Genomic DNA, 27,726 nt, shown 5'->3' with positions numbered 1-27,726 from the left:
ATTGCCCTGTAAGTGCTTTGTTAATGCTGGAAAGTAACGCTAACACCTGGTTGAATTCAGAACGGGTAACCGGTGTGTCGTCACTGTCATCCCTTAAAATAAGGGGTGTGTTGACTCCTCCAGGCTAGGAGAGCATTGTTGCTAGGGCAGGTTTGAAACATCCAAGGTTAAAAAACAAGACCCCTTGGAAGGAGGTGAAGCATGTATATGAAGGTGTTCACGTGAAGTCTGAGGCGAAAATCACGAGGGATGAGGACATCTGCAAAGTTTTCTATAGGACACAGTCATTATAACGTAATGAAATTGTATGAGCAGTCTGATAAGAAAATGTATAAAATTACAGTTTTTGTATGTAAAGTGAGAATGCTTCATCAAGGGCTATGAAGACTCCCAGCGCTGTAAAAATAAAATTTCTGTTTGCACATCCTGAAGTGTTGTTCTTGACTGATGGCATATAAGGTACATTCTTAATGTTATTTATTTATGACTATAACAATTTGGTGCTGTTCTCTGGATCTGAACTTTGGTATTGCTGCAGGGAAGTTCTGGAATAGGGCCCATCACAGATTTTCTGTGAATTTCACACTGCTTTGTATGGAATAGCCAGAGACTCAGATGTGCAGCTATTCAGGGTGTGCAAATATACTAGCCTTGGCAGGGAATTGTTTTGTAAAGAGAAAGGGTTGGTTTGTGTTTTTTTTTTCTTTTTTTTTCCTAGACAAGTTTTGCAAATGTAAGTGCATGACTATGTTTGTAATATAAGTGCGTGACTGTGTTTGTAGTATAAGTGCATGACTGTGTTTTTGTTTGACTGAGTGGTTGTAAGGTATACAAGTAATAGTGGGAGGACCCCACAGTAATTGAGTATAGTAAATGTATGTGCACATACAGTAAAGGACAAATTAACACAAGGAGGCGCCTTGTCTCGAGGGCGGTACCCCCAGGCTTGAAAGGTAAGAAGTATGAGAGATGTTTTATTCTGTCAATATATGAATGTATGAGAGAAAGAAAAAGTTAAAAGCTAAAATAAAAGTTAAAACAAGTTCATGAGCCCACCGCATGACTGGAACGTAGACTGTAAAGTTAAAACAAGTTCATGAGCCCACCGCATGACTGGGACGTACACTATACAAGTTCATGAGCCCATAGCATGATTGGGTCATAGACTATATACTGTTAAAACAAATTCATGAACCTACCGCATGATAGAATGTAGAGGTATGCATTGTTAAAATAAATTCATGAACCCAAAAGCATGCCGGGACTTAGTGTGATTGTGTAAAAGTGCTCTCAGAGGGTTTGAAAAAGTAGTCATTTCTGAACACAGTACCTATCCTCCCCGTTATCCCAGCTGCAATGCTGGAGCTGTAACTTTTGAGCTCGTGCTGGGACAAAAACAAGGGGGTGTTGTGAGAAAAGGCTGATCGAAACCTCTCCTCTGTTGCTGCATGCCAACAGACTTCCTACCTTTCCCTCCCTGTATGGTGTGTGGATTACTGCAGTTATTTTCTGTTCTTGGAACTGCCAGAATCCAGGAGTTGTAAGGTAATCCTAACATTTTTATTATTACTGATTTATGAAATAAGAAAAATGGGAGCAAAGATAAGCAGCAAGATCAAATCCCTGAAAAGGGAATGCCTGCATATCTTATGTATTTTAATTATAGGAAGGAAAGTTGTAAATATCTGCATGACTAGTTTGGGCTTACTAAGAATTGTGCTGATGGGGTATTTCCATTAAATGGAACTTAGGATAAGACTAAATTGCTGACATTGAAAGCCATTTTGGAAGAAAAGAAAAGCAAAATAAGTGGGGAACAAATGACAGCATTTTATTCTTGCTACAGTTAAGCACTTAAAATGGAAAAGGAGTCAGCATTAAGAGGGTTGGAGGATGTTAACAAGAAATTGTTGCAACAAGTAAAAGAGGTTAAAAAGGCAGTACAGACCAGTAAAAAGGGATCCCTTTATCCTGTCTTAGCAGGTTTGAAACAAACTAAGGATGGCCAAAAAGCAGACACTTCTGAAGAGGATGATAATCCTCCAGTAGCTATTGCACCTCCACCCCCATATGCACCAGTACGGGTACCTCCTGTACAAGACTCTGTTGTTTCTCAGACCCCTACCTTTCAGCCTACCTTCCATTGGACACCCACTTTGCGTGATACTGATACATCTCATACTGGTTCCCCTGTTCAATCTTCATCTTCTGAACAGGCATCTGCAGTCAAGGGGGGTGGTTCTTCCTATCTTTCTCAGATAGCTTCTACTTCCTCAACAGGGACATTAGTATTTGACAATCCTGTACTCACCATACACGCTCACATGACAGTGTACAAGAGATTACAACCTCTGGAAGGGATCTATTGGCACCTCTCAGGGAAATGTTGGGGGTTAACAATAGGGAAATTGTTCATTGTCCTTGGACCCCTGCTGATTTGCATACTATGTCTAGAAATTTTCCAAATATTAGAGATGATCCATTAAAATTCAAAGAAGAATTAAAAACTATAATAAAATGTTACAATCCTAGTCTGATGGATTTAAATCAACTGCTGAGGGTAGTTACTTCAGGGAAAATAAGAAAGCAGTTGCTGGAAAAGGCTGAAATAACAGATTTCACTCTCATAGGGAATTCATTAACAGAGAAATGAACAGCATTGTTAAACAAGATTACAAATGTGTGTCAAATTAGGACTGACTGGTCTAAAATACAGGCATGTAAACAAAATAACAGGGAAGCCCCTGCAGACTACCTGAGTCATTTTAAACTTAAAACAGTATTTGCTAGACATTCAGGAATACCAGACCCAGAAGAGCAAGCTGAGCCAGCTATTGCAGCAGCCTTTGTGCAGGGTCTGCAAGCCCCTGTACAAAATCAAATAAAGCAAGTGCTCATAGACTGGCAAGGAAAGGACTTGAGTCTTTATTAAGTGCTGCAAATCACTGTACAGAGTATCAGAAAAAACAAAGGAAGGATACTGAGGACAAGTGTTAACTTTACAAATCAGGCAGCTGGAAAACCCAAGGGGTTGAGGTAGAAGCAGGGGAAGGGGTAGAGGAATTGATAGAGGATTAAGCAAAAGTGCTGGTTGAGGGGAACAAGGGTGCAGCTGGCTGGCTGCAACGAACTGGCAGTGCCCCTCCAGCTTCATCTAACACATCTTGCTTTAATCGTGAAGAAGCAGAACATTGGAGGGGAGTGCACAGACAGGCAAATGCAGAGAGTACAAGACACTTGGACTGAGTGGCAACCAAATTATAATAATGCAGTTTTTCCTGCACCACCTCCTCTGATTGGAAGGAGTCAGGAATCTCCATACTGACTAGGTCAAAAAAATAATACAGAAGTGAATCTTAACCCTCTACTGCCAATAGATCAAAATGGGCCCTACGTTAAGATGAAAATAAATTCAAAGAAAACCCCATTTCTGGTGGACACTGGAGCTACTAGATCAGTGCTAAAAATTACTTCAGATAGTCAAATACCACTATCAAAAAAGAAAGTAAAGGCAGTTGGAGTAACAAATACTACGGTTACATATCCTGTTTCAGAATCCATCCACATTTCTTTAGGTCCGATTGAAGAAAAGCATTCTTTTCTTCTGTGTACTACTGCACCAGTAAACCTACTAGAAAGAGATTTGTTATGTAAGCTGGGTTGTACTATTTACTGTACCCCAGAAGGGGTGTATCGAAATGTTCCAACAGAATCAGAGGGGGAAGTAGTGGCAGTTTTAGCAAAACTGAGGAACAGCCTGCTGTAAGCATACAGGCAAATGAAGAGTTACTACAGCAGGTACCTGACAACTTGTGGGCTAAGCATGCAAATGAAGTAGGTATACTAAAATCAGCAGAACCAGTAAAAAATAAAATTAAATCCATCAAAACCTCTCCCCAGAGTTCCACAATATCCACTAAAGCCAGAAGCAGTGCAGGGAATCAAACTTGTAATTCAGTCTCTAATACAGCAAGGATAATAATACCAGCTAAAAGCCCTTGTAGTAACACTATTTTTACAGTGAAAAAGCCAGGAAAGGATACTTATAGATTTGTACGACTTAATGGCTGTAAATAATGCAGTACTATCTACTTTTCCTGTTGTTCCAAATCCAGCAACAATACTGAGTTGCATACCACCTACAGCTAGTTACTTTTCTGTGATAGATTTATGTTCAGCATTCTTTTCTATACCTATTCGCCCTGACAGTAAGTTTCTGTTTGCTTTTACTTATGAGGAGCAGCAATATACATGGACATGGTTGCCACAAAGATATACTGAATCTCCTTCATTATTTTCTCAAATTATAAAAAAAGATTTGGAGAATGTAACATTTCTGGGTGGGTCTGTGTTACTACAATATGCAGATAATTTACTAATAGCATCAGACTCCTTTCAGCAATGTCAGCAGGACACCCTGCATCTTCTGACTATCCTTGCAGAAAAGAGACAAAAGGTGTCTAGGGAAAAACTACAATTGTGATCATCTCTGGTATGTTTATCTTGGTCATTTAATATCCCAGGGTAGCAGCCAAGTGTTACCATCTCATATTGATGCAATATCTAAGGCCCCACGTCCGACTACTCAGAGACAGCTTAGATCTTTCCTAAGTATGACAAGATACTGCAGACAGTTGATCCCTAACTACGCAGAAATTGCCAAACCTTTAAAGCAGGATACACCAGAGCCTCTCCTTTGAAATAGTGAAGAGAAAAATTAATTTCAGAATTTGAAGCAAGCTTTAGCTACTGCCCCAGCTTTGGGTTTACCAGATTATAATAAACCTTTTATTTTATTTTGTCATGAAAGAAATGGATTTGCTCAAGGAGTACTTGCACAAAAGCATGGGGACAGCTATCGTCCATTGGCTTATTACAGCACAGCTCTTGATTCTGTTGCAAAAGCTTTCCCACCATGTTTAAGGCAGTTGCCACTGCTTCCATTCTAGTTAATCTGGCACAATCATTGGTGCTTGGGCATGATCTCACAGTAGCTGTCCCTCATCCTGTATCATCTCTTTTGCTTAAAATTAAAACTCAACCACTCTCGACTGCACGTCTTACTAGATATGAACTTTCTTCTTTCTGATCCATCTATTTCTCTGATCTGCTGCCCTGTTCTAAATCCTGCATCTCTGTTGCCTACTGCTGAGGATGGTAAAGAGCATAATTGTGTGTGTGTAACTATTTGCTTTCTCCTAGGGAGGACTTAAAGGACGTTCCTATACCCAATGCTGACATGCATCTGTTTGTGGATGGCTCCTGTGGAAGAGATCAAACAGGAAAGTTGATCTCGGGAATAGCAGTCTGCACCAAAGAAAAAATATTGTTGCAACAAAGATGAGGGTGTTCACTCTGCTCAAATAGCTGAGCTAGTGGCTTTGCAAAAAGCCTGTGAGTTAGCCAAAGACAAGGTGGCCAATATTTTTACAGACAGCCGTTATGCTTTCGGGGTGGTACATGATTTTGGGCAACTTTGAGAGAGAGAGTTTTTGACCTCTTCAGGAAAGCAAATTCAGGGTACATAAAATCACTAAGAAGACAAGTAAATTAAACACGAACTAGTAAACAAACAAACAAACTTTAATAAATTTCCTTATGTTTTTGGTCGTTTGAAGTACCGTTTTTCCTGTTCCGTTTACATAAAATCATTGTTAGATGCACTTTTGTTACCTAAAAAGCTGTCTGTGATCAAATGTTGTGCCCATCAAAAGGGCATAGATGCTGTAACAAAGGGCAATAATGTGGCAGACCAAGCTGCTAAACAAGCAGTAACATGGTTACAAAAGGTAACAATGTGGCAGACCAATCTACTAAACAAGCAGTAATATGGTTACAAAGGGTAACAATGTAGAAGACCCAAGCTGCTAAACAAGCAGTAACATGGTTACAAAAGGTAACAATGTGGCAGACCAAGCTGCTAAACAAGCAGTAACATGGTTACAAAAGGTAACAATGTGGCAGACCAAGCTGCTAAACAAGCAGTAACATGGTTACAAAAGGTAACAATGTGGCAGACCAATCTGCTAAACAAGCAATAACATGGTTACAAAAGGTAACAATGTGGCAGACCAAGCTGCTAAACAAGCAGTAACATGGTTACAAAGGGTAACAACGTGGCAGTCCAAGCTGCTACACAAGCAGTAACATGGTTACAAAAGGTAACAATGTGGCAGACCAAGCTGCTAAACAAGCAGTAGAAGATTGTTGTAAAGATCTGTGCATGTAACTATGACAAACTCCAACAGTAATGATGTGTTTGATTTTAAAAAGTTGTCAGCCTTTCAAGCTGAAGCATCACAGAGAGAAGTTCTGACGTGGCTCAAGGATGGATGTAGAAAATCCTCTGATGGCATATGGCGACATCTGGATAGCTGACTGGTGGCGCCTGCCTCTTTGCTACCTTACCTGGTAAAGGCATATCATCTACTGGCCCATACAGGTAAGACAGCTTTATTTAATGAAATTACCCGAAGTTGGTATGCCCCTCATGTCTCCTCTTTGATACTTCAGTATGTACAAAATTGTAGCATTTGCTTGGAATATAACATAAGCACACTTGCAAACAGCAAATCTGCATGTTTACCTCCACCCTGGGAACCTTTTGTTAATATACAGCTGGATTTCATCCAGATGCTTAAGACTAATAATTTACAATTTATTTTGGTGGTAGTGTGCATGTTCTCAGCATGGGTGGAAGATTACCCATGTCGCAAAGCTGATGCAGTCACAGTTTTTAAAAAATTATCTGATTATATATTGAGATTCGATATACCCAGCATTGTTAACAGTGACCAGGGAACTCATTTCAATAATTGGTTTAAAGAGCTATATAAAGCTATTAATACTAAGTTGTCTTCACTGTCCCAACCATCCCTAGTCATCTGGATTAGTGGAAAGAGTAAACAGGACCCTTAAAAATAAAATTTCGAAGATTTGTGCTGAAACCCATTTAAAGTGGCTCGAAGCCCTTCCCTTAGCATTAATGAGTATGAAGGCCTCACTGAATGCCACCAGGAAATTGAGTCCATATGAAATATTAATGGGGAGACCCATGGCCCTTCCAGCTAACCCTCCAGTGGGAAATGCCGATTTAACTTTGTCAGATGATGCTATGATTTCTTATTGTAGGAGAGTCCTCAAAATTTTGCAGCAATATCATCGAACAGTAAGAGCAGCGTTACCAAAGCCTCCTACCCAGCCCTGTCATCAACTACAACCGGGTGATTGGGTATATATTTTCAGAGGAAAAACTGCCTGTCTGAGGTGGAAGGGGCCTTTTCAGGTCCTGCTCACCACGTTGACTGCAGTTCGCTGTGCAGGACTACCAACGTGGATCCATTCATCTAATTGGAAGAAGACCTGTCGTGTGGGGACCTCAGACGAATTATCGCAGGCAAGAGAGGGAAATCAAGATGTGACAGATAACTCATGTCCAGTGAGAAGGTCATCTTCAGTAGCAGTCCATAATGAAGCCAGTGACAACAGGTACTTTTGCTTTGTTTCTGCTGCTGTACCCTTCTGTAAACTGGTCGAGAGAAAACAGTTTCTTGCTGGTCCTTTGGCAATAAGCTAAAAATCTAAACAAAACAAACTGCTGGATATGTTTGAATATACCTCATCATTCTAAGGCAGGGATTCCTATGATTCCCATTTCTGTATCACAGGTGTCATTTGAAAAGGACCTTAATGACATCAGCTTAATCTGGCGTAATGTAACTGATTTTTCAAAGGTTGTCTCTCTTCAACTTGCAACCACACATCATGGAGACACATGTTATGCCAGAAATGGGACTGTACCAGTAGACATAAAAGTTTGTTAGACTCTTTACACATAAAAAGCTATGACTGGGGGCATGGCATGGGCATGATAAGTGACCATTACTACATCTGTGGTGATTGTGCTTACCCCTGGCTGCCTACAGACTGGTCTGGATGTTGCTTTTTAGGCTATATTACTCCTGTTATTCAACATTTCGAACACCCACTAGCAGGTAGACTGAGAAATAAGTGAGCAATCCACTAAACTAAGCAAGTATTTCCAGTTTTTAATTCTGGATATGGAGTGCAAAGGACAATCCTTGAAATCACCATGCTTGCTCACATTCTACAGGAGGTGACCAATGAAATTTCACATCACATCAGGATGGCAAATCAAGAAATGACTGAAATGTAAACTATGGTGCGACAGAATCGAATGGCACTTGATATAATGCTTGCTGCAAAAGAGGGGTTATGTGCCCTCATAGGGAGTCGTTGCTGTTCGTATATGTGACTATCATGATAAACAGGAAAAACTGGCAAATTTCATGGAACAAAGGGCCAAAGAGTTGGACAGCAAATCCAAAAATTGGACACTTTTTGGATGGTTGGGCAGTATTTTTGGTAACCCAGGAACTAGCATAATCCAGGGTATTGTCATTGTACTTTTTATTATATTTGTGATCATTTTGGTATTTTCTATTCTAAAGGCAGTGATTACAAAATGCTTAACCTCACCTGCACATGAAATGCCACTGCCTGCACAAGTCAATGACAGTTCTATTTTAACAAAAATTGATGATGAATATTATGATGCTGAGGCGTATTTTATCAAGTTAAGAAAAATGAAAATGTAATTATATGTATGGTATGACGCTGATCGTGTCAGAGGGAGGAAACTGTTATGGGACAAGACCAGCTTATTAAAAATGTATATTAATTTCAGTTTATTAATGATGCTATAATATGATTGTAAAAAAAAAAAAAAAGCAAATATAATTTGTATGCAGGGCTGGGAAAAATATAGCTTCAAATGACACATAGCTCACAAATTCAGTGTGCCACTCAACCACATTCCATAAGGCATAACATACCCAACATTCTAGTCATAGGTGACTCTATAGTCAGGCACACTGATGTTCCACTCACCAGGCTAAAGGAGAAAGTTACTGTCAGCTGCCTGTTGTGTGCCAGGATCCACCACATAACGCATGCACTCAGGCCACTCCACAAGTACAAATATGACTCTGTCATTGTCAATGCTGGTGTGAATGACCTGAGACATACCTCCCTTGACTACATGAAAAGAGACATGAAGGAGCTGTCCGATCTTGTAGCCCAGGCAGGTATGACCCCAGCCCTGGGTAGCATCCTGCCATCACCCAGAATGATACCGCAGTACAAGGACAAAATGATTGACTTCAACAATTGGCTAAGCTAATGGTGTCAGTCTAAGGGGATCCAGTATCTGTCTGCCTGGGAGGACATTATCGAACAACCATGATACTTTTCCAGAGATGGCCTGCACCTGCCACCCTTGGGATTCCAGATACTGGCTAAGGCTCTTGCCACCCCTATAGTGCCTTTTTTAGGCAAGGTTCAAAAGTCAAACTCACCACTGTAACAGGTACAAGCAAGCAAAATCAGAGGGTAATGATACTCAATGTTAGAAGTCTAAACCTCAAAATGCACTCACTCGAGGCATCCCTTAAAATGGAGGACATCGACATCTATGCTGTGACAGAGACCTGGTTCAAGGCTCCAGAGAGCACCCCTGCATTACCAGGCTATAATTCATACCACACCTTTCGGCCACCTAACCTGGACCGAAACACTAAAGGTGGGTGCATGTCCATATTCATTAAGGATATCCACACCTCCAGGCTAGTTGCTCAGCATAATGCATCCGAGATTATCTAAGTGCAACTAACTCCTGGCAAGACCGCAATCCAAATTGTAGTTGACTACAGATCCCCCACCATGCCCCAGGATTCCCACTCCTCATTTCTTGATACAATAGAAAATATTAGGGTACAACCTAACACCCTAATAATGGGCAATTTCAACTACCCTACCATTAACTGGGAAAACTACTCATGTACCAACTCTTTTGCTCAAAGTTTTCTGGAATTCATAAATGCCAACGCCTTGGCTCAACTTATCCACACCCCCACCAGTGGCAGCAATATCCTAGACCTGGTCATTAACAACATGGGCAACCTTCTCATTGGTCAGCTCTAACCACAAGCTAATCACCCTAGACATCCACATCTCGCCCCCAACCCCCATTAGGGAAACCACCATAAAAAAATTCTCTAAAACCAACTTCACACTTCTTAAGACAGAAGTGGCAAACTTCACAATACCCATGCAGATGGGCAATAGAGGTACGACTGCTGAATCCAACACAAATGCACTTTATAAGCATTTACACAAGTGCATGAATCGTGCAATCCCTAACAGAACCAAGATGCTATCCTCCAAAAAAAGGAAGCCAATCTGGTGGTTCCCTGCCATAAACAAACTCTACAACGGAAGAAAGAAACTGTTGCAAAAAAGAGTAAAATCCCATGATTGGAGGAGCTCCCTGGTCAGCCTCAGTAAAAAGCTGAGCTCACTCATAAAATCCTCCAAAGCTAGTTACAAAAACAAAATCGCCACTGATTCTAAAGACAACTATAAAGCATTCTATAGCTATGTCAAGAATCTCAATGGCAACATTCAGATCTGCTCTGAGTTACAGCACAATGGCACTAAATATACAGAACCAATTGATATTGCCAATATCCTGGCAGACAGGTTCAGTGCTAACTTTACCCCACTCTCACCCCCTAAAGAGCCCATCTATATACCGGAAGAATGCAAAGTTCCTGTAATCACAGCTGCACAGGTAAAAACCACACTCTCCAATGCCAAGAACACAGCATCCATGTGACCTGACAACGTCCCAGGCTGTGTTCTACATGAACTACAGAATAAACTGGCACCCCACCCAAGTACCATGTTCAGTCATAGCCTCACCTCAGGCTTTGTACCCACTGTATGGTGCACAAGGACGGTTATACCACTCCTCAAAGGGAGAGCCACCACAGACCCAGGAACTACCACCCCATTAGCCTGATGAGCCTGGTCTGCAAAGCTATGGAATGTATCATCATGGAACTTATAAACAATGACATTGGTAATCTCCAAACTCAGGACCACACCCAGTTCAGGTTTGTAAAAAGGCAGATTGTGTCTCCTAAACCTGACAGACTTCTTTGAAGCGGTCACCAAAGCCATAGATGAGGGTAAGGTGGTTCACCCAGCCTATCTAGATCTTGCCAAGGCTTTGGACACCATCCCCCACTCTGGAATTATAGATCATCATCTTCTTTCGGCTGTTCCTGTTAGGGGTCACCACAGCAGATCACCTGTTTCCATTTCTTTCTGACCTCTGCATCTTGCTCTGTCACACCAACCACCTGCATGTCCTCTCTCACCACATCCATAAACCTTATCTTAGGTCTTCCTCTTTTCCTGTTACCTGGTAGCTTCATCCTTAGCATCTTTTTCCCAATATACTCAGCATTCCTCCTCAACACATGTCCAAACCAACGTAATCGTGCCTCTCTGGCTTTGTCTCCAAACCTTCCAACCTGGGCTGGCCATCTAATATACTTATTCCTAATCCTGTCCACCCTTGTCACACCCAATGCAAATCTTAACATCTTTAATTCTGCCTCATCCAACTCAAACTCCTGCCTTTTTGTCAATGCCACTGTCTCCAACCCATATAACATAGCTGGTCTCACTACCCTCTTGTACACCTTCCCTTTTACTCTTACAGGTACTTGTCTGTCACAAATCACTCCTGACACTCTTCACCACTCACTCCATCCCACCTGTACTCTCTTCTTCACCTCTCTTCCACACTCACCGTTACTCTGAACTATTGACTCCGAGTATTTAAACTCTTCGCCACCTCTACAACTTGCATCCTCACCTTTCCTCTATCCTCCCTCTCACACACACACACACACACACACACACACACACACACACACACACACACACACACACATATTCTGTCTTACTCCTGCTGACCTTCATTCCTCTTCTCTCTAGAGCATATCTCCATCTCTCCAGGGTCTCCTCCACCTGTTCCTTACTCTCAGTACAGACCACAATGTCATCTGCAAACATCATAGTCCATGGGGACTCCTGTCTGATCTCGTCTGTCAACTTGTCCATCAACATTGCAAATAAGAAAGGGCTCAGAGCTGATCCTTGATGTAACCCCACCTCAAATGCATCCATCACTCCCACTGCAGACCTCACCGCTGTCACACTACCCTCGTACATATCCTGTACCAGTCTTACATACTTCTCTGACACTCTTGACTTCCTCATACAATACCACAACTCCTCTCTAGGCACCCTGTCATATGCTTTCTTTAAGTCTACAAAAACACAATGCAACTCCTTCTGACATTCTCTGTACTTTTCCATCAACACTCTCAGAGCAAACATCACATTTGAAGTGCTCTTTCCCGGCATGAAACCATATTGCTGATCACTAATCATCATGTCCCTTCTTAACCTTGCTTCCACTACTCTTTCCCACAGCTTCGTGCTGTGACTGATCAGTTTAATCCCTCTGTAGTTACTACAGCTCTGCACATCACCCTTATTCTTAAAAATCTGTACCAAAACACTTTTTCTCCATTCCTCAGGCATCCTCTCATTTTCCAAGATTTCATTAAACAATCTGGTTAAAAATTCCACTGCCATTTCACCTAAACACCTCCATGCTTCCACAGGTATGTCATCTGGGCCAACAGCCTTTCCATTCTTCATTCTCTTCATAGCTATCCTTACTTCCTCCTTACTAATCCATTGTAATGCATGATTCACTACCCCTACATCATCCAACCTTCTCTCCCTCTCATTCTCTTCATTCATCAACCACTCAAAGTACTCTTTCCATCTCCTCAACATACTCTCCTCGCTTGTGAGTATGTTTCCCTCATTATCCTTTATCACCTTTACCTGCTACACGTCTTTCCTAGCTCAGTCCCTCTGTCTAGCCAATCGGTACAGGTCCTTTTCTCCTTCCTTAGTGTCCAACCTTTCATACAACTCTTCATATGCCTTATCCTTAGCCTTCCCCACCTCTCTCTTTGCCATGCACCTCATCTCCTTATACTCCTGTCTACTTTCTTCATCTCTCTGACAATCCTACTTCTTCTTTGCCAAACTCTTTCTCTGTATACTCTCCTGTACTTCCTCATTCCACCACCATGTCTCCTTGTCATCCTTCCTCTGTCCAGATGTGATGCCAAGCACCTTTCTAGCCATCTCCCTTACTAGCTCTGCTGTAGTTACCCAGCTATTTGGTAACTCTTCACTGCCACCCAGTGCCTGTCTTAACTCATCCCTGAACTCTACCTCACAATTACCCTTTTTCAATTTCCACCATTTGATCCTTGGTGCTGCCCTCACACTCCTCCTCCTCCTCTTAATCACCAATGTCATCCTACAAACCACCATCCTATGCTGCCTAGCTACACTTTCTCCGGTCACCACTTTACAGTCTCCAATTTCCTTCAAACTGGCCCTCCTACATAAGATATAATCCACCTGTGTGCATCTTCCTCCACTCTTGTATGTCACCCTATGCTCCTCCCTCTTGTTAAAATATGTATTCACCACAGCCAAGTCCATCCTTTTTGCAAAATCCACTCCCATCTGGCCTTCTACATTCCTTTGTTTAACACCATACCTACCCATCACTTCCTCATCCCCTCTGTTCCCTTCACCAACATGCCCATTGAAATCAGCTCCAATCACCACTCTCTCACCCTTGGGTACAGTCATCATCACTTCATCCAATTCACTCCAAAATTTTTCTTTCTCATCCATTGCACACCCAGCTTGTGGAACATATGCACTAACAACATTCATCATTACACCATCATTTTCCAGCTACATAAACATTACTCTATCCAACACTCTTTTCACTTCCAAAACACTATTAGTATACTGTTCCTTCAGAATAACTCCTACGCCATTTCTCCTTCCATCCACACCATGATAAAACAATTTGAACCCACCTGCGATACATCTAGCCTTACTCCCCTTCCATCTGGTCTCTTGCACACACAATATACCAACCTTCCTTCTGTCCATCATATCAGCTAGCTCTCTCCCTATACCAGTCATGCTGCCAAGATTCAAAGTTTCAACCCTCACTACCACAGTCCTAGCCTTTCTCCTCTCTTCCTGTCTTTGGCCATGTCTTCCACCTCTTCTCCTCCTTCGGCCAACAGTAGCCCAATTTCCGCTAGCACCCTGTTGGCTAACAGTTCTGGTGGCAGTCGTTGTTAACCTGGGCCTCGACTGATCCAGTATTAAAGTATTTATTGGTGTCTGCATGAAATGATTTGGTGAAGTTTTACACCGGATGCCCTTCCTGATGCAACCCTCCCCATTTATCTGGGCTTGGGACTGGCACAAAGAAATGCAGTGGCTTGTGCATCCCCAGTGGCTGGGTTCCACTCTGGAATTATAGATAAACTCACTAAACTAGGTATAAATCCCTATTTCACAAGATGGGTTGTCAACTGGCTCACTGACAGAACCCACACTGTGAAAGTAGCAGACTCCAAATCCGACTTCAGACCAGTGACAAGTGGAGTACCACAGGGTTCAGTCCTGGGTCCTTTCCTGTTTGGTATCTACTTCTCAGAAATACAGGCTAACACAGAAGGTCTTTGGCTAATGAAGTTCGCAGATGACTGAAAACTAGGAGCCATAATTGAAACTCCTAATGATGTGGACATCCTACAAAAGAGCCTCACTGAGATAGATGACTGGTGTCAAAGCCATGGCTTCAAGCTCAATGCCAAAAATTGCATTGTCATCCCTTTTGGCAAAAACTCCATACCCATGAACTACCACATAGGTGGTAGTCTACTTTATTTATTTATTTTATTTTATTTATCATTTGTTGACCGGGAAAGTCCGACTAGGTTCCACAGAGCCTGTTTTCAGCAGAGGCCCGGGGAGAAATGCTCCAGATGCATGTCTTTGGAATGTGGGAGGAAACCGGAGTACCCGGAGGAAACCCATGCGAACACAGGGAGAACATGGAAACTCCACACAGAAGGCACCCCAGCCGAGAATCGAACCGGTGAACCTCTTGCTGTGAGGTGACAACATTAACTGCTGCACCACTGCGCCACCACTGCTACTTAACACTGAAAGTGCGATGAGACCTAGGGACACAGGTGGACAGTAGTCTCTCCTTTGATAATCACATCGCCACAGAAGTCAGGAAATCCTTGTACGTGGCACACCTCATCACAAAAGGTTTCTCATCTAGGAAAAAAGAGGTCATTGTTCCCCTCTACTCATCACTCATTAGACCCATTATAGAGTACAATGCCCCTTTTGGTATGTACCTCACAAGACAATTACAACAGCCACAGAAATACCTCACAAAGAGGATTACCTGAGTCAAATAGATGCCCTACGCAGACTGTCTCAAAAAACTCCAGCTTTACTCGGTTGCAGAGGAGATCTCTGCCTAACATACAAAGCTATGTAAAACCCAGAGCTGTTGGACATGCTCCACTTAAAGAAATCCCAATCCATCCGAGCTACACTCTCTAGGGACCTAAACCAGCCAAACTGGAGGTAAAGCTCTCTCCAATCATAACTGAACTTGACAGTCAAGAGGAGAAGGTAAACACTTGCACCACACCACACTCATCACATAGTCTCACTAAATCTACACCACCAAAATACACACATAGAAACACAAAGATATTCACGGAGGCTCTCAATAATAATCTGCTCAAGCAACAGACACCTCCAAAGCAGAAATGCAAGCAACATCCACCCCCCCAACATAACCCAAATGACACATAGCCCGCAGACTCAGTATGCCACTCAACCACAGCCAATAAGGCAAAACAACATACCCAACACACTAGTCATAGGTGACTCTATAGTCAGGCACACTGATGTCCCACTCACCAGGCTAAACAAGGAGAAGGTTACTGTCAGCTGCCTGTTGGGTGCCAGGATCCGCCACATAAACCACGCACTCAGGTCACTCCACAACAAGTACAAATATGACTCTGTCATTGTCCATGTTGGTGTGAACAACCTGAGACGTACCTCCCTGGACTACATGAAAAGAGACATGGAAGAGCCCTCCGATCTTGTAGCCCAGGCAGGTATGACCCTAGCCCTGAGTAGCATTCTGCCATCACCCAGAATGATGCCGCAGTACAAGGACAAAGTGATTGACTTCAACAACTGGCTAAGCTTCTGGTGACATTCTAAAGGGATCCAGTATCTGTCTGCTTGGGATGATATGGTTGACAGACCACGATGCTTTGCCAAAGATGGCCTGCACCTGTCACCCCTGGGATTCCAGATACTGGCTAAGGTTCTTGCCGCCCCTATAGTGCCTTTTTTTAGGCAAGGTTCAAATGACAAATTCACCACCGTAACAGGAACAGGCAAGCAAAAACTGAGGGCGATGCTACTCGATGCTAGAAGTCTAAATCTCAAAATGCACTCACTCAAGGCACTCCTTAAAATGGAGAACATCAATATCTGTGCAGTGACTGAGACCTGGTTCAAGGCTCCAGAGAGCACCCCTACACTATCAGGCTATAACTCATACCACACTTTTCAGCCATATAACTTGGACCAGAACACCAAAGGCAGAGGTGTGTCCATATTCATTAAGGATACCCACACCTTCAGGCTAGTTGCTCAGCATAATGCAACTGAGGTTATCCAAGTGCAACTAAGTCTGGGCAAAACTGCAGTCCAAATTGTAGCTTGCTACAGATCACCCACCATTCCCCAGGATTCCCACTCCTCTTTTCTTGATGTACTGGAAAATATTAGGGTTCAACCAAACACCCTAATAATGGGCAATTTCAACTACCCCACCATTAACTGGGAAAACTACTCATATACCAACTCCTTCGCTCAACGCTTTCTGGAATTCATAAACTCCAATGCCCTGGATCAACTTATCCACACCCCCCACCAGGGGCAACAATATCCTAGATCTAGTCATTACCAACATGAGTGACCAGTGTTCCACACCTGAAGTCAACATCTCATTGGTCCGATCTGACCATAAGCTAATTACCCTAGATATCCACATCCTTCCCCCACCCTCCATTAAGGAAATCATGGTAAAAATTTTCTCCAAAGCTAACTTCATGCTTCTAAAGACAGAAGTGGTGAACTTTATGACACCCATGCAGATAGACAATACAGTTACGACTACTGAATCCTACACAATTGCACTTTATAAGCACTTGCATGAGTGCATGGATCGTGCTATCCCAAACAGAACTAAGGTGCTATCCTCCAAAAAAAGGAAGCCAATCTGGTGGTCCCCTACCATAAACAAACTGTACAACAGAAGGAAGAAACTGTTGCAAAAGAGAGTAAAATCCCATGAGTGGAGGAGCTCCCTGGTTAGCCTCAGTAATAAGATCATCCAAAGCTAGTTACGAAAACAAAATAGTCACTGATTCTAAAGACAACCAATAAGCATTCTATAGCTATGTCAAGAACTGGCACCCCACTTAAGTACCATGTTCAGTCATAGCCTCACCTCAGGCTTTGTGCCTGCAGAATGTCGCACAGTGATGGTTATCCCACTCCACAAGGGGGGAGCCACCATGGACCCTGGGACCTACTGCCCCATTAGCCTGACTACCCTAGTCTGCAAGGCCATGGAACATATCATCATGGAACTTATAAACAAAAACATTGGTAATCTTAAAACTCTGGACTCCACCCAGTTCAGGTTTGTAAAAGGCAGATCATGTCTCCTAAACCTGATAGACTTCTTTGAAGCAGTCACCAAAGCCGTAGACAAGGGTAAGGTGGTTCACACAGCCTATCTAGATCTTGCCAAGGCTTTCAACACCATTCGCTCACTCTGGAATTATAGATAAACTCACTAAACTAGGTATAAATCCCTATGTCACAAGATGGGTTGCCAACTGGCTCACTGACAGAACCCACACTGTGAAAGTAGCAGACTCCAAATCTGACTTCAGACCAGTGACAAGTGAAGAACCACAGGGTTCAGTCCTGGGTCCTCTCCTGTTTATCTACTTCTCTGAAGTACAGGCTAACACAGAAGGTCTTTGGCTAATGAAGTTCGTGGATGACTGCAAACTAGGAGCCATAACTGAAACTCCTAACAATGTGGATGTCCTACAAAAGGGCCTCACTGAGACAGATGCCTGGTGTCAAAGCCATGGCCTCAAGTTCAGTGCCAAAAAGTGCATTGTCATCCCCTTTGGTAAAAACTCTTTACCCATGAACTACAACATAGGCGGTAGTATACTTAACACTGAAAGTGTGATAAGAGACCTTGGGACATAGGTGGACAGTAGTCTCTCCTTTGATAATCACATCACCACAATAGTCAGGAAATCCTTCTATGCGGCACACCTCATCACAAAAGGTTTCTCATCCAGAAAAAAGAGGTCATTGTTCCCCTCTACTCATCACTCATTAGACCCATTATAGAGTACAACACCCCTTTTGGTATGTACCTCACTAGACATCTACAACAACTGGAAAGACCACAGAAACACCTCACAAAGAGGATTATTGGCCTCAAACAGATGCCCTATGCAGACCATCTCAAAAAACTCCACCTTTACTCTGTCACATATCACCTACTCAGAGGTGATCTCTGCCTAACATACAAAGCTATGTCAAACCCAGAGCTGTTGGACATGCTCCACTTAAAGAAATCCCAATCCCTCCAAGCTACATGTTCTAGGGACCTAAACCTTGTCACCACAATAAACAGAACAAAAAAAATTACCAACAGGGTACCCATCTGAAATCTGGAAGGAGGATGACCCACCAAACTGATGACACTTGTAAGGGCATTTACTTTCTGAAGTGCTGCAAGAAAGACCTGAAGGTGACGCTGGTCAATACCGCATTATACCACCAATATTCTGATGACTGAGTGGGAGGAGTCAGATGAAATGAGGAGGGGAAGGGTACGACTCTGGAATTCTGGGTGGCTGGCAGGCTCCCTGCAGGCAGGAATCTTAAATGTAATAATTAGCAGCAGTAACTATGGTAATGAACATTCACTGTTGTGCTGACCTATCCAGAAAGATCTACTATTTTAAGTATTGTTACACACAAAATGTTGTCAACTTGTCACTGCTGCTAAATTCACCAATAAATGCAACTGCAGAGAGGAGTGAACAAGATCAGAGTTTGAAGACAGACCAATATTCCTAAAAGAACAACCACTGTTATGGGTTCTATTCCCACACCAGTTAGATGTATTGCAGGCACTGCAAAATAAGTAGTGTTGTTGCTTCCCAGAGAGGCCATCCTTCAGATGTGATGTTAAATCAAGGCCCTATCTGCCAGAGCTGGTGGCTCAGATGGATGTAAAAAAAACCCCACAGAACCTATCAAAAAGAGGAGGGGAACTACCCCAATACCCTTGCCAAATGTCTCCTAGTAGTACAAATACCACCTTGGGTCTTCCCTGAAAAGATACTACTAGCCTACTGGGAGTATCTTGGTGAACAAAGGATAAATAAATAATAGTAAAAGCAGAGTGTTGTTTACGGCATTGCCTTCATTCAAGCATCCCATACTTTTTTTTTCCAGTATTGGAGCCTAACCCTTTCTAAAGGCTGACATGAAGGCTGACTAGGCCTTGTCCTGTGGGTGGGTACATTTCTATCCATGTTCCTTAAAGGCTGCAGTGCAAACACTTGTTGTTATTTGTCTTTTTGGCTTTTCCTGGTTAGGGGTCACCACAGAGGAACTCCGGTCCACTAATGATTGGCCGTCTATTTTTATGGTGCCGAGTTGCCAGCCCGACGCCCACTCTTCAGTGAAGGTACATCCATTTATGCATGTCTTTTGGAGGCCATTCGACCGCAGGGAGGACATGCAAACTCCACACAGAAGGCACTCCAGCCGGGAATCTAAGAGGAGAACCTCTTGCTGTGAGGCAACAACGCTACACTGTTTCAGCCAAATACATCCTTGGCCCTTAATGCTGTATGCAGTAGACCTCTTTTTCCAGTAACAGTCAATACTGCAGTGGGCCAGAATCCCCGTCCCCCCGGATGGGAGATGCAGTATCAACCAGTCATCCTTCCCTACTCAGTTTCACTAGTACCCAAGTCCTTCATCTATTTTGGGTTGTCTCATTCATAATCAGGGCTTCACTCTCTATGCATGGAGCAGGGACACTTCTGATCTTCCTATATGATACATGTATGACAAGTGACTGGAAAATTTTTGATTGCCTGTTTTATCAATGACTGACAACCTCAGATGTACTGAGAAATGACATTAAATTCAACAAGCATTTATGCGTATTGAAAATCCACTTATAACCCTTCAATGCTTTGTTCCACAGTACTGCACCATGTTTACAAAATGGAGCTTTGCAATTAATGCGTTATCTTTCTCTGAACTGTACAAGACTGAAAGTTCAATTTCGTACAGGGCCCACTTGAAGTTATAAAAGAAAAAGCACAGATGCCGGACTGAAAAGTAGGAGGCTTAGTTCTGCACTCCATCCATGCCCATTTACAGACTGCAAAACCCTGAAAAGTCACTTACCCTCCTTAACTTCATGCACTGGCACTGATACCAAGGAAACTATGGTCTCAAGTGGAATGTCCATTTCCATAGCCAACAACAAGGTCATGTGATAGTACTCATCCAGTAAGATTGCTGTATTCTTTCCAGCCATTTTAAAGCAATTCCTAACAAACTCTCTGTTGTGAATCACAGTCTTCATGATTTACAGAGAGGTGTGTGCATTGTAGAAGAGTCAGCGCACATTAAAAGATTTTACAATATAAAAATAGTAATTTATTTGCTGCACATTTTGACAAAAACAGAGAAAGACTTTATTCATAAAGTTTTAATGTCATTCTTTAACAGAAATTAAACAGAATAATTATTTTTTTCAAATACATATATACAAAGTGAAGAAGCATAAGAAAACATACACAGATTTTCCCCAGGAAAGGACACTGTATTCAGTCATTCCATAGCGTCATGATCAGGTCTGTACATTCCAGATCATACCTGCTGGTGCGGTGCTAAAATATAACGATTCTGTAAACAGCATACACCCTTCTCTAGGGTTCTGGCTTATGACATCCCACCCTAGTCAACAATTAGGCACATACAGAGACCAACATCTGAAAGCAGAAATACTTCAGCTGGAAGACACTACACATTTAAAGTGCTTTAACACTGCCTTTAACTGTGGTCTTATTTTCTGTACATAGTGCAAAAACATAATTTGCCAAAACCTCAATACTGTTTAAGACATTCATGGCTTTTTTTTTGTCATTTTTCAATTCATTTACTCCTGTAGACAACTAAAGCTTTTACACAGATAACCTGGTCCACTGTCAGGGCAGTATTACTGAGCAGTTTTTAGGAAAGGGTTAGGGTAGAGTCAAAGCCTCTTCCCAAAAAAAACAAAAAAAAAAGAATATGCTGTGATGCATTATTTGCTAGTTAACAGTAACAGGACACCTTTATCTACAAAGCTGCTTAACAATATCATTATAAAAGTATGGCTTATCCAGTACCATAATGTTCACAGCACTGTAGTGTTAAATAACAAAGGCAGTTACAATTTAGTGGTTCTGGAAGTCTCCTTCCTAAAGGATAAACCTAGAAATGTGTGCAATACAAATGTGTGCTTCCACAGTTGAATATTAACTTGTCTGCCAGTCCACATGGGAGGACGAAATGCAACTACAAATGAGAAATCTGAGACATATGAAGAACATTTTTGTGACTTTTTTAGTATACTATGAGAAAATCAATTAAACTAATTACTTACGTCACAATCTTAGCTGAAATGATATTGCTTCAATGAAGGCAGTTTTTGAGGGAGAGAAAAAAATACAGTTGTCTTTACAGATATAGGCAGACAAGCAGTATATGTGTGAAGTAAATGAAGCCATAGACACCTGAGGAATGATTGTACATACCAGAGGTACATCGTCGTTTAGTGTCTCAAAAGTATGGTCTAAACACTAGCGAGTGTACATGCAAATGGTATTGCTTTTCAGTTAAACAGATTATCTAAGCAGACATCTGACAGACAATGTTTCAGCAGAAAAAATATATTTACAAATTTGTACAAAAAAGGGACAGAAAGGGCATTCAGACAAGGAAAATGCTCTTTTTGTCTCCTTAACTTTTTTTTTTTTTTTTTAGATGTATGATATCAGTAAAGATTTACAAAAAAGAGTGAGCAGGGACAGAGTTCTTTGGAATGCAAGAACCTTCATCCTAGTTCCAAAACAAGTGCATGCTTCTTGAGTCTTCAGTTTTTCTCGCTTCTTGTCTGTTAAGCCAGACCTTGCTGATTTCAGGTTACTCTGAAAGCAAGGTGAACAATCTGATCCCAAGAAGAAAGTAGTAAGTAAATGTGCTGAGAGATGGGGTAGTAAGAGACATGCCAGCCACTCCAAATGCTTCTTTCAAGCATTTTTCATTTAGCTGGTGAAGAGAGAGAGACAGACAGAAGGACTCCTTTGCCTATTACAGATTATCTTAAAAGACAATGGATTGCATTTTCAGAGCTGTTCAAAAATAAAAAAAATATTTATATATACATATATATATATATATATATATATTCCAGGTCAAGTATTATAACCCAGAAATCAGGTGAATTGATATTTTACATAATGTTAATAATACTGGCACAGTGAAGAAATCAAATTGTTCCAAACAATTAGAACGCTTTGAAAAAATAAGTCATTAATGTGTACAATTAATATAATTAATATATACAAAAATAAATGTCCTTTTCTTCAGGCAGTTGTGCAAAACTCTAAGAAGGCCTAAACCATCCAGGCATCACTAGACAAAGTTCAACTTGTGAAGTTCTTAGACAGGAATACTGCTTGCTTTATCATCTGTAAATCTGTAATACTGAGCTCTGTATATAAACCTTCACTCCCAAATGAAAGTCCGTGTTCTGCATGCCGGCTCAAATCATGTTACAGTGTGACTTTGCTAAGTCTGTGGGACAGGGTCCCTTTTTTAGCAGTTCTGGGCAGTGTTGCACTAGACCGATTTCGTAATTTCACTTCACAGCACAGTGTTGCCTTCTTTCTTAAAATGAAGTCAAAGTTTGCAGAGCTGTTCATGGCATAAAAAACATTGGCATTGTCTGGGATGACTAATTCTGTAGAAACAGCAAAAATAATAAGTTTTAGCAATATTTTTCAGAAGGTCAACTTACTCACATGAAATATAGCAAACTAATTAATACATTTAAAGTTTTATGTATTCGACTTCAGATAAATTCATACACTTTGGGTCTTGAAGGCACAGTATAAATAACGTTTGACTGGGGAAAAAAATTGCACATTATCTACTGCCAGCTGCGGGCTTCATACTTCTTCTAATTAGTGCCACAAAGTTCCCACCATGGTTCTTCTCACTCTAGCAATACTTCATTGTGACCTCTGCTGGGAGGGTCATCTTCTGAAGAAAGCCCACAGGTTCAAGCAGGATCCAAGTTACCAATATGCCAAGAGTGGAAAAGGGCTGGGATGGGAGCTACCACACTGCAGCTTGCTGTGGGTGTTATTGTCACCATGATGTCCTAAGTCCTTCCCCATGTTCCAGAGGATACTATCAGGGTGACCATGTAAGTTTTGTGGAAGAATGTGGTCTCACCTCTGGAGTGATACAATACCCATTGTCCTGCCCTATCCATTCCTGGACTCCTTCTCTCTGTTTTGGTCTCCCCCTAGGAACTTTGATGTCTCAGACCCCCTCCACCTAAGATGCATTAACAATTGAAAGTTTTGTCATTCCTTCCATTAACTCCTCTAATATTTGGGTCACTAACTGAACCCAGGTCATCTGGGTCATAGTCAGGTCTTCTTCACTCTACTCCATGGAACCAACTAGGACCAGTAAAGACATGTTAGTGTGCACGTATGTACTCACCTGAAAGCATCTGCAAAACAAGAATGTCTAGACTGTTAGTTTCATTTTTTTAAATACTTCATTTTATACAATTCAGTACCTACTAATCCAAATGTCAATTAAACAAATCTGCATATCTGAAACTCGCAGCACAAGACATTATTTTCCTTTACAAATAAGTTACACGAATAAGTTACACTTCTGCTTTTATTTATGGAAAAGAGCTAAAAATAAAGGAATCATGTCACACAGTTAAGTTGTGTGTTGCAGAAGATGAAAAGGAATCTCTGACAAAAGCTGATCATCAGTACACAGAATTACTTACGTACTGACTGACTCATTTTTTTTTAGACTACCCAGGTAAAAGGGCTTAACATAACAAATACTACTGCCTCTTAAAAAGTGATCTAGAGAACAGAAGTCATCTTTAATTGCAGTCCCTTCCAGATGAATTTGCAGACAGTCTAAACAGCAAAATGTGGTGTGCTACAAGAAGTGACCAGAATTCTATCTGCACCACTTAGCAGAAAGCATGGACATGTGTGCAGGTATGTATATGCATCTACATTTGTTACACACACACACACACACACACATATATATATATATATATATTGATAAATAGATGGATATATATATATATATATATATATATATATATATATATATATGTACATACACAGATATAGATATATAAAATGGGTCTACTTTACCCATTGAAATTACTCTTTATCCAATTTTAAATAACCGTGTCCACTTTAGCGAAAGTGCGTTTACACGAAAACACACTTTTGTGAATAACACTACACCAAACCACAACAGAAAAAAACAGACAAAAAAATACAACAAACTCATTTATGCAGGAGGGCAAGACCCCCCCCCCTTCACCCCCCTCGCTACTTATATATACTAACTCCAAGATCACACTAAAGTGGGGAAAAGGGAATATTCCCTTATCCTCACTGTACTGCAATCTATAACAACTCATCGGTGTAGTGTTATTCACGAAAGTGCATTTTCATGTAAACGCACTTTCGCTAAAGTGGACTCTTATCTAAAATTTAATCAAGCGTAATTTCGATCGATCAAAACAGACCCATATATATATATATATATATATATATATATATATATATATATATATATATATATATATATATATATATATAGATATATACATAGACATAGATACACTCCACAAACCAAGAACAGGCAGAATGAAAAGAAAAGACTTCAGAGCTGAGTGCCGCTCAAAACCATAAAAGTTTATTTCCAAAGTTAACGGCTTTCGCCCACTGGTTACTGGACTTCATCAACAAGCCCTAACAGCCTTTTAAAACCTTTTACATAAATAGATACATTTTAGAAAAACAAAACATATCATACTTTAATTTGTGATGAATGAAGAAGTCGGTAAAAATTGTCAAGTGGTTCACCACCGTGCCAAAATCGATTAATCGCCAACAATTTGGTGTGACTTACTACTGCTAGCTTTAACGGCCAGTTAGCAGGAATACCCATTGAACTGTCCTAAGTGGCTGGTTCACCACTCTTATTCTACATACTTTAATTTGTATGACAAACAAGTTGATGGCAGGATTCTTTTCATAAAAATACTAATACTAGGTGGTTGCCAGTACTAAAATTTGCGACATTAAAAAAATTTACCCAAAATAGTAACCAGCCCTCAGCTTTAACATACTGGCAGTGGACACATTTTCATTTAAACCAGGGGTTGGGTGGCATTAGTCCTTAATGGCCACCTTAACTGAAGAAATTCTAAAAAGTCTTCACTTGGGCCACCTCGATCATCCAAGTTAATTTGCTCTGTGACACAAAATTTAAACTTGTGAGTTGGGTTAAGCTTGATGTGTCTATACATTTTTACTATTTATGTAAAAGGTTTTAAAAGGCTGTTAGGGATTGTTTTAAAAAGGCTGTTTTGTACTTAGAGATGTTGTGGTCTCAAAATTTTAATTACTATTACTATTTTTTGCACAGCGTTTTTTGTTAACTGATTTATTGAACAAACGCTTTTAATTAATCAAGTGTATAAAAGGGACTTGTGGGGTTGTGGGTAATTGTTCGGATGAAGTCCAGTAACCAGTGGACGAAACCGCTTAACTTTGGAAATAAACTTTTACGGTTTTATACGGCACTCTGTTCTGAAGTCTTTTTCTTCCATTGTGCTTGATATATAAATATATATATATATATATATATATATATATATATATATATATATATATACATATATTTAAATACCCCTGTATCATAAGCCTTCTCAGTCATTGTGGCTACATCTTATCCATAAAGCTCTACTAAGCATAATTCCATTTTTTTCATCCATGTTCTGACACTGTTCACTGCTTCTTGAACTAAATGTTGTACCATACTCGTGCATAAGTAACTATGTTTTTATATATATATATATATATATATATATATATATATATATATATATATTTGTTTTTAGCATATCCTTGTTTCTGTAAATTTGTTTTGTTCATTTATGTGATCCTATTCACCCAGGCTGTGCCTGAAAATCTCTCACTGAGGTCAGTGCACTACCTCGATAAACAAATACAAATAAAATATCACCACATGAGCATGCATGTTGTGAGCTACAAGCCTGAAGCCTGCAGCATCAGCCCTCCCTACCCCTAGAAGTTCTGTTCCTTCTTTGTAATACCTACCCAGGAGGGCATTACTGCACTTAGAAATTGGGTTGTTAAGTTTAGTATTCATTTTAGTAGGAAATATAGTCTGTGTCTTTTATAACAAACAGTTCTTTCATCTAACATTTCGAAGTCGGTATAGCATACCTAACTGTTGTTGGAGGAAGTGTTTTACACTTAAAGTAAATATTAAATATTTAATGTCTCCTCACACATAATGCAGAGGCATGGACATGCGCACACATACATAAACATAAGCAGAGAGAAAGACACACAAATACGCACCGAAAGTTACACAAGCATACACACATACTTGCACAGATAGATGCAGAGACAGTGACCCAGGCACCCACAAATACACATTCACAGAAAAACACAAAAATGCGCTCACCAATTACAACCACATAATTGACTGTGTATACCTCAGATGTCTAACTGTGAAGGAAACAAAACATTACAGCTTTCCCACCTGTAGACAGACAGATACACACACTCACAGACAGATGAGATTATTTTCTTGAATGTATACAGCTCATATGTCTGATTGTGATCAAATGAATGACTTAAATAAAAATAGACACTGTAATGTACTCTAAGCTAATTACTGTCAGGCACATGCAAAACCACACATACAAACAGATGTAATCAGTCTGACTACATACAATTCAGATGTCCCATTGTACTCAAATGAATTAATACATAAAAATTAGACAGCGTAATGTATTTCAACTGGTTGCTGTCAGGCAGATGCACACACGCACACACACACACATATACACACACACACACACACACACACACACACACACACACACACGCACACTCCCTATAACTGCTGCAGCCACTAGTGTTAAGTTTCCACCACACTCATTAATTGATGCTTTTTAAAAGCCATGATCAGTAATTTTCAATGAAACAGCAGCTGCAGTAAAATAGTTTGATCATGACAAATAGAATTGTGACAGAACAGGAGCACTGTTTACCCAGGCTACTATATATAAAAATGGTAGGAGCACTGTTTACCCAGGCTACTATATATAAAAACGGTACTACATATATATATATATATATATATATATATATATATATATATATATATATATGCACACATAAAATCATTACTTTTTCTCCTAGCATGACCATCAAGGCCCTCTTTCTTACTGGCCATTTATTACTTCTTAATCTCTGATGTGGAAAACATCTGGAAAGATGTAGCTTTAGTGATTCACTAACTCCAAAAAAAATTTTTGAAATGCCAAAATGCAATTAAAATAGACAC

The 27,726-nt window shown here is 40.7% G+C and overlaps 1 protein-coding gene across 1 annotated transcript in view; it reads right to left on the bottom strand.

Annotated features, from left to right (window-relative positions):
- Window positions 1–20,982: 20,982 nt before the first annotated feature.
- Window positions 20,983–27,726, bottom strand: part of RGL1 (ral guanine nucleotide dissociation stimulator like 1) — a gene marked incomplete in the record, with an annotated part of 287,380 nt that continues 280,636 nt past the window's right edge. The window contains 1 exon segment of the mRNA XM_044085296.1: window positions 20,983–23,017. Within this exon segment, the coding sequence (XP_043941231.1) occupies window positions 22,830–23,017 (188 nt within the window).

Source organism: Protopterus annectens, chromosome 10.part0, assembly GCF_019279795.1.
Source record: "Protopterus annectens isolate FY-2018-M chromosome 10.part0, PAN1.0, whole genome shotgun sequence".
NCBI lineage: Eukaryota > Metazoa > Chordata > Ceratodontiformes > Protopteridae > Protopterus > Protopterus annectens.
Note: the sequence above shows the minus strand (reverse complement) of the source record. Positions and strands in the feature narration are given on the sequence as shown.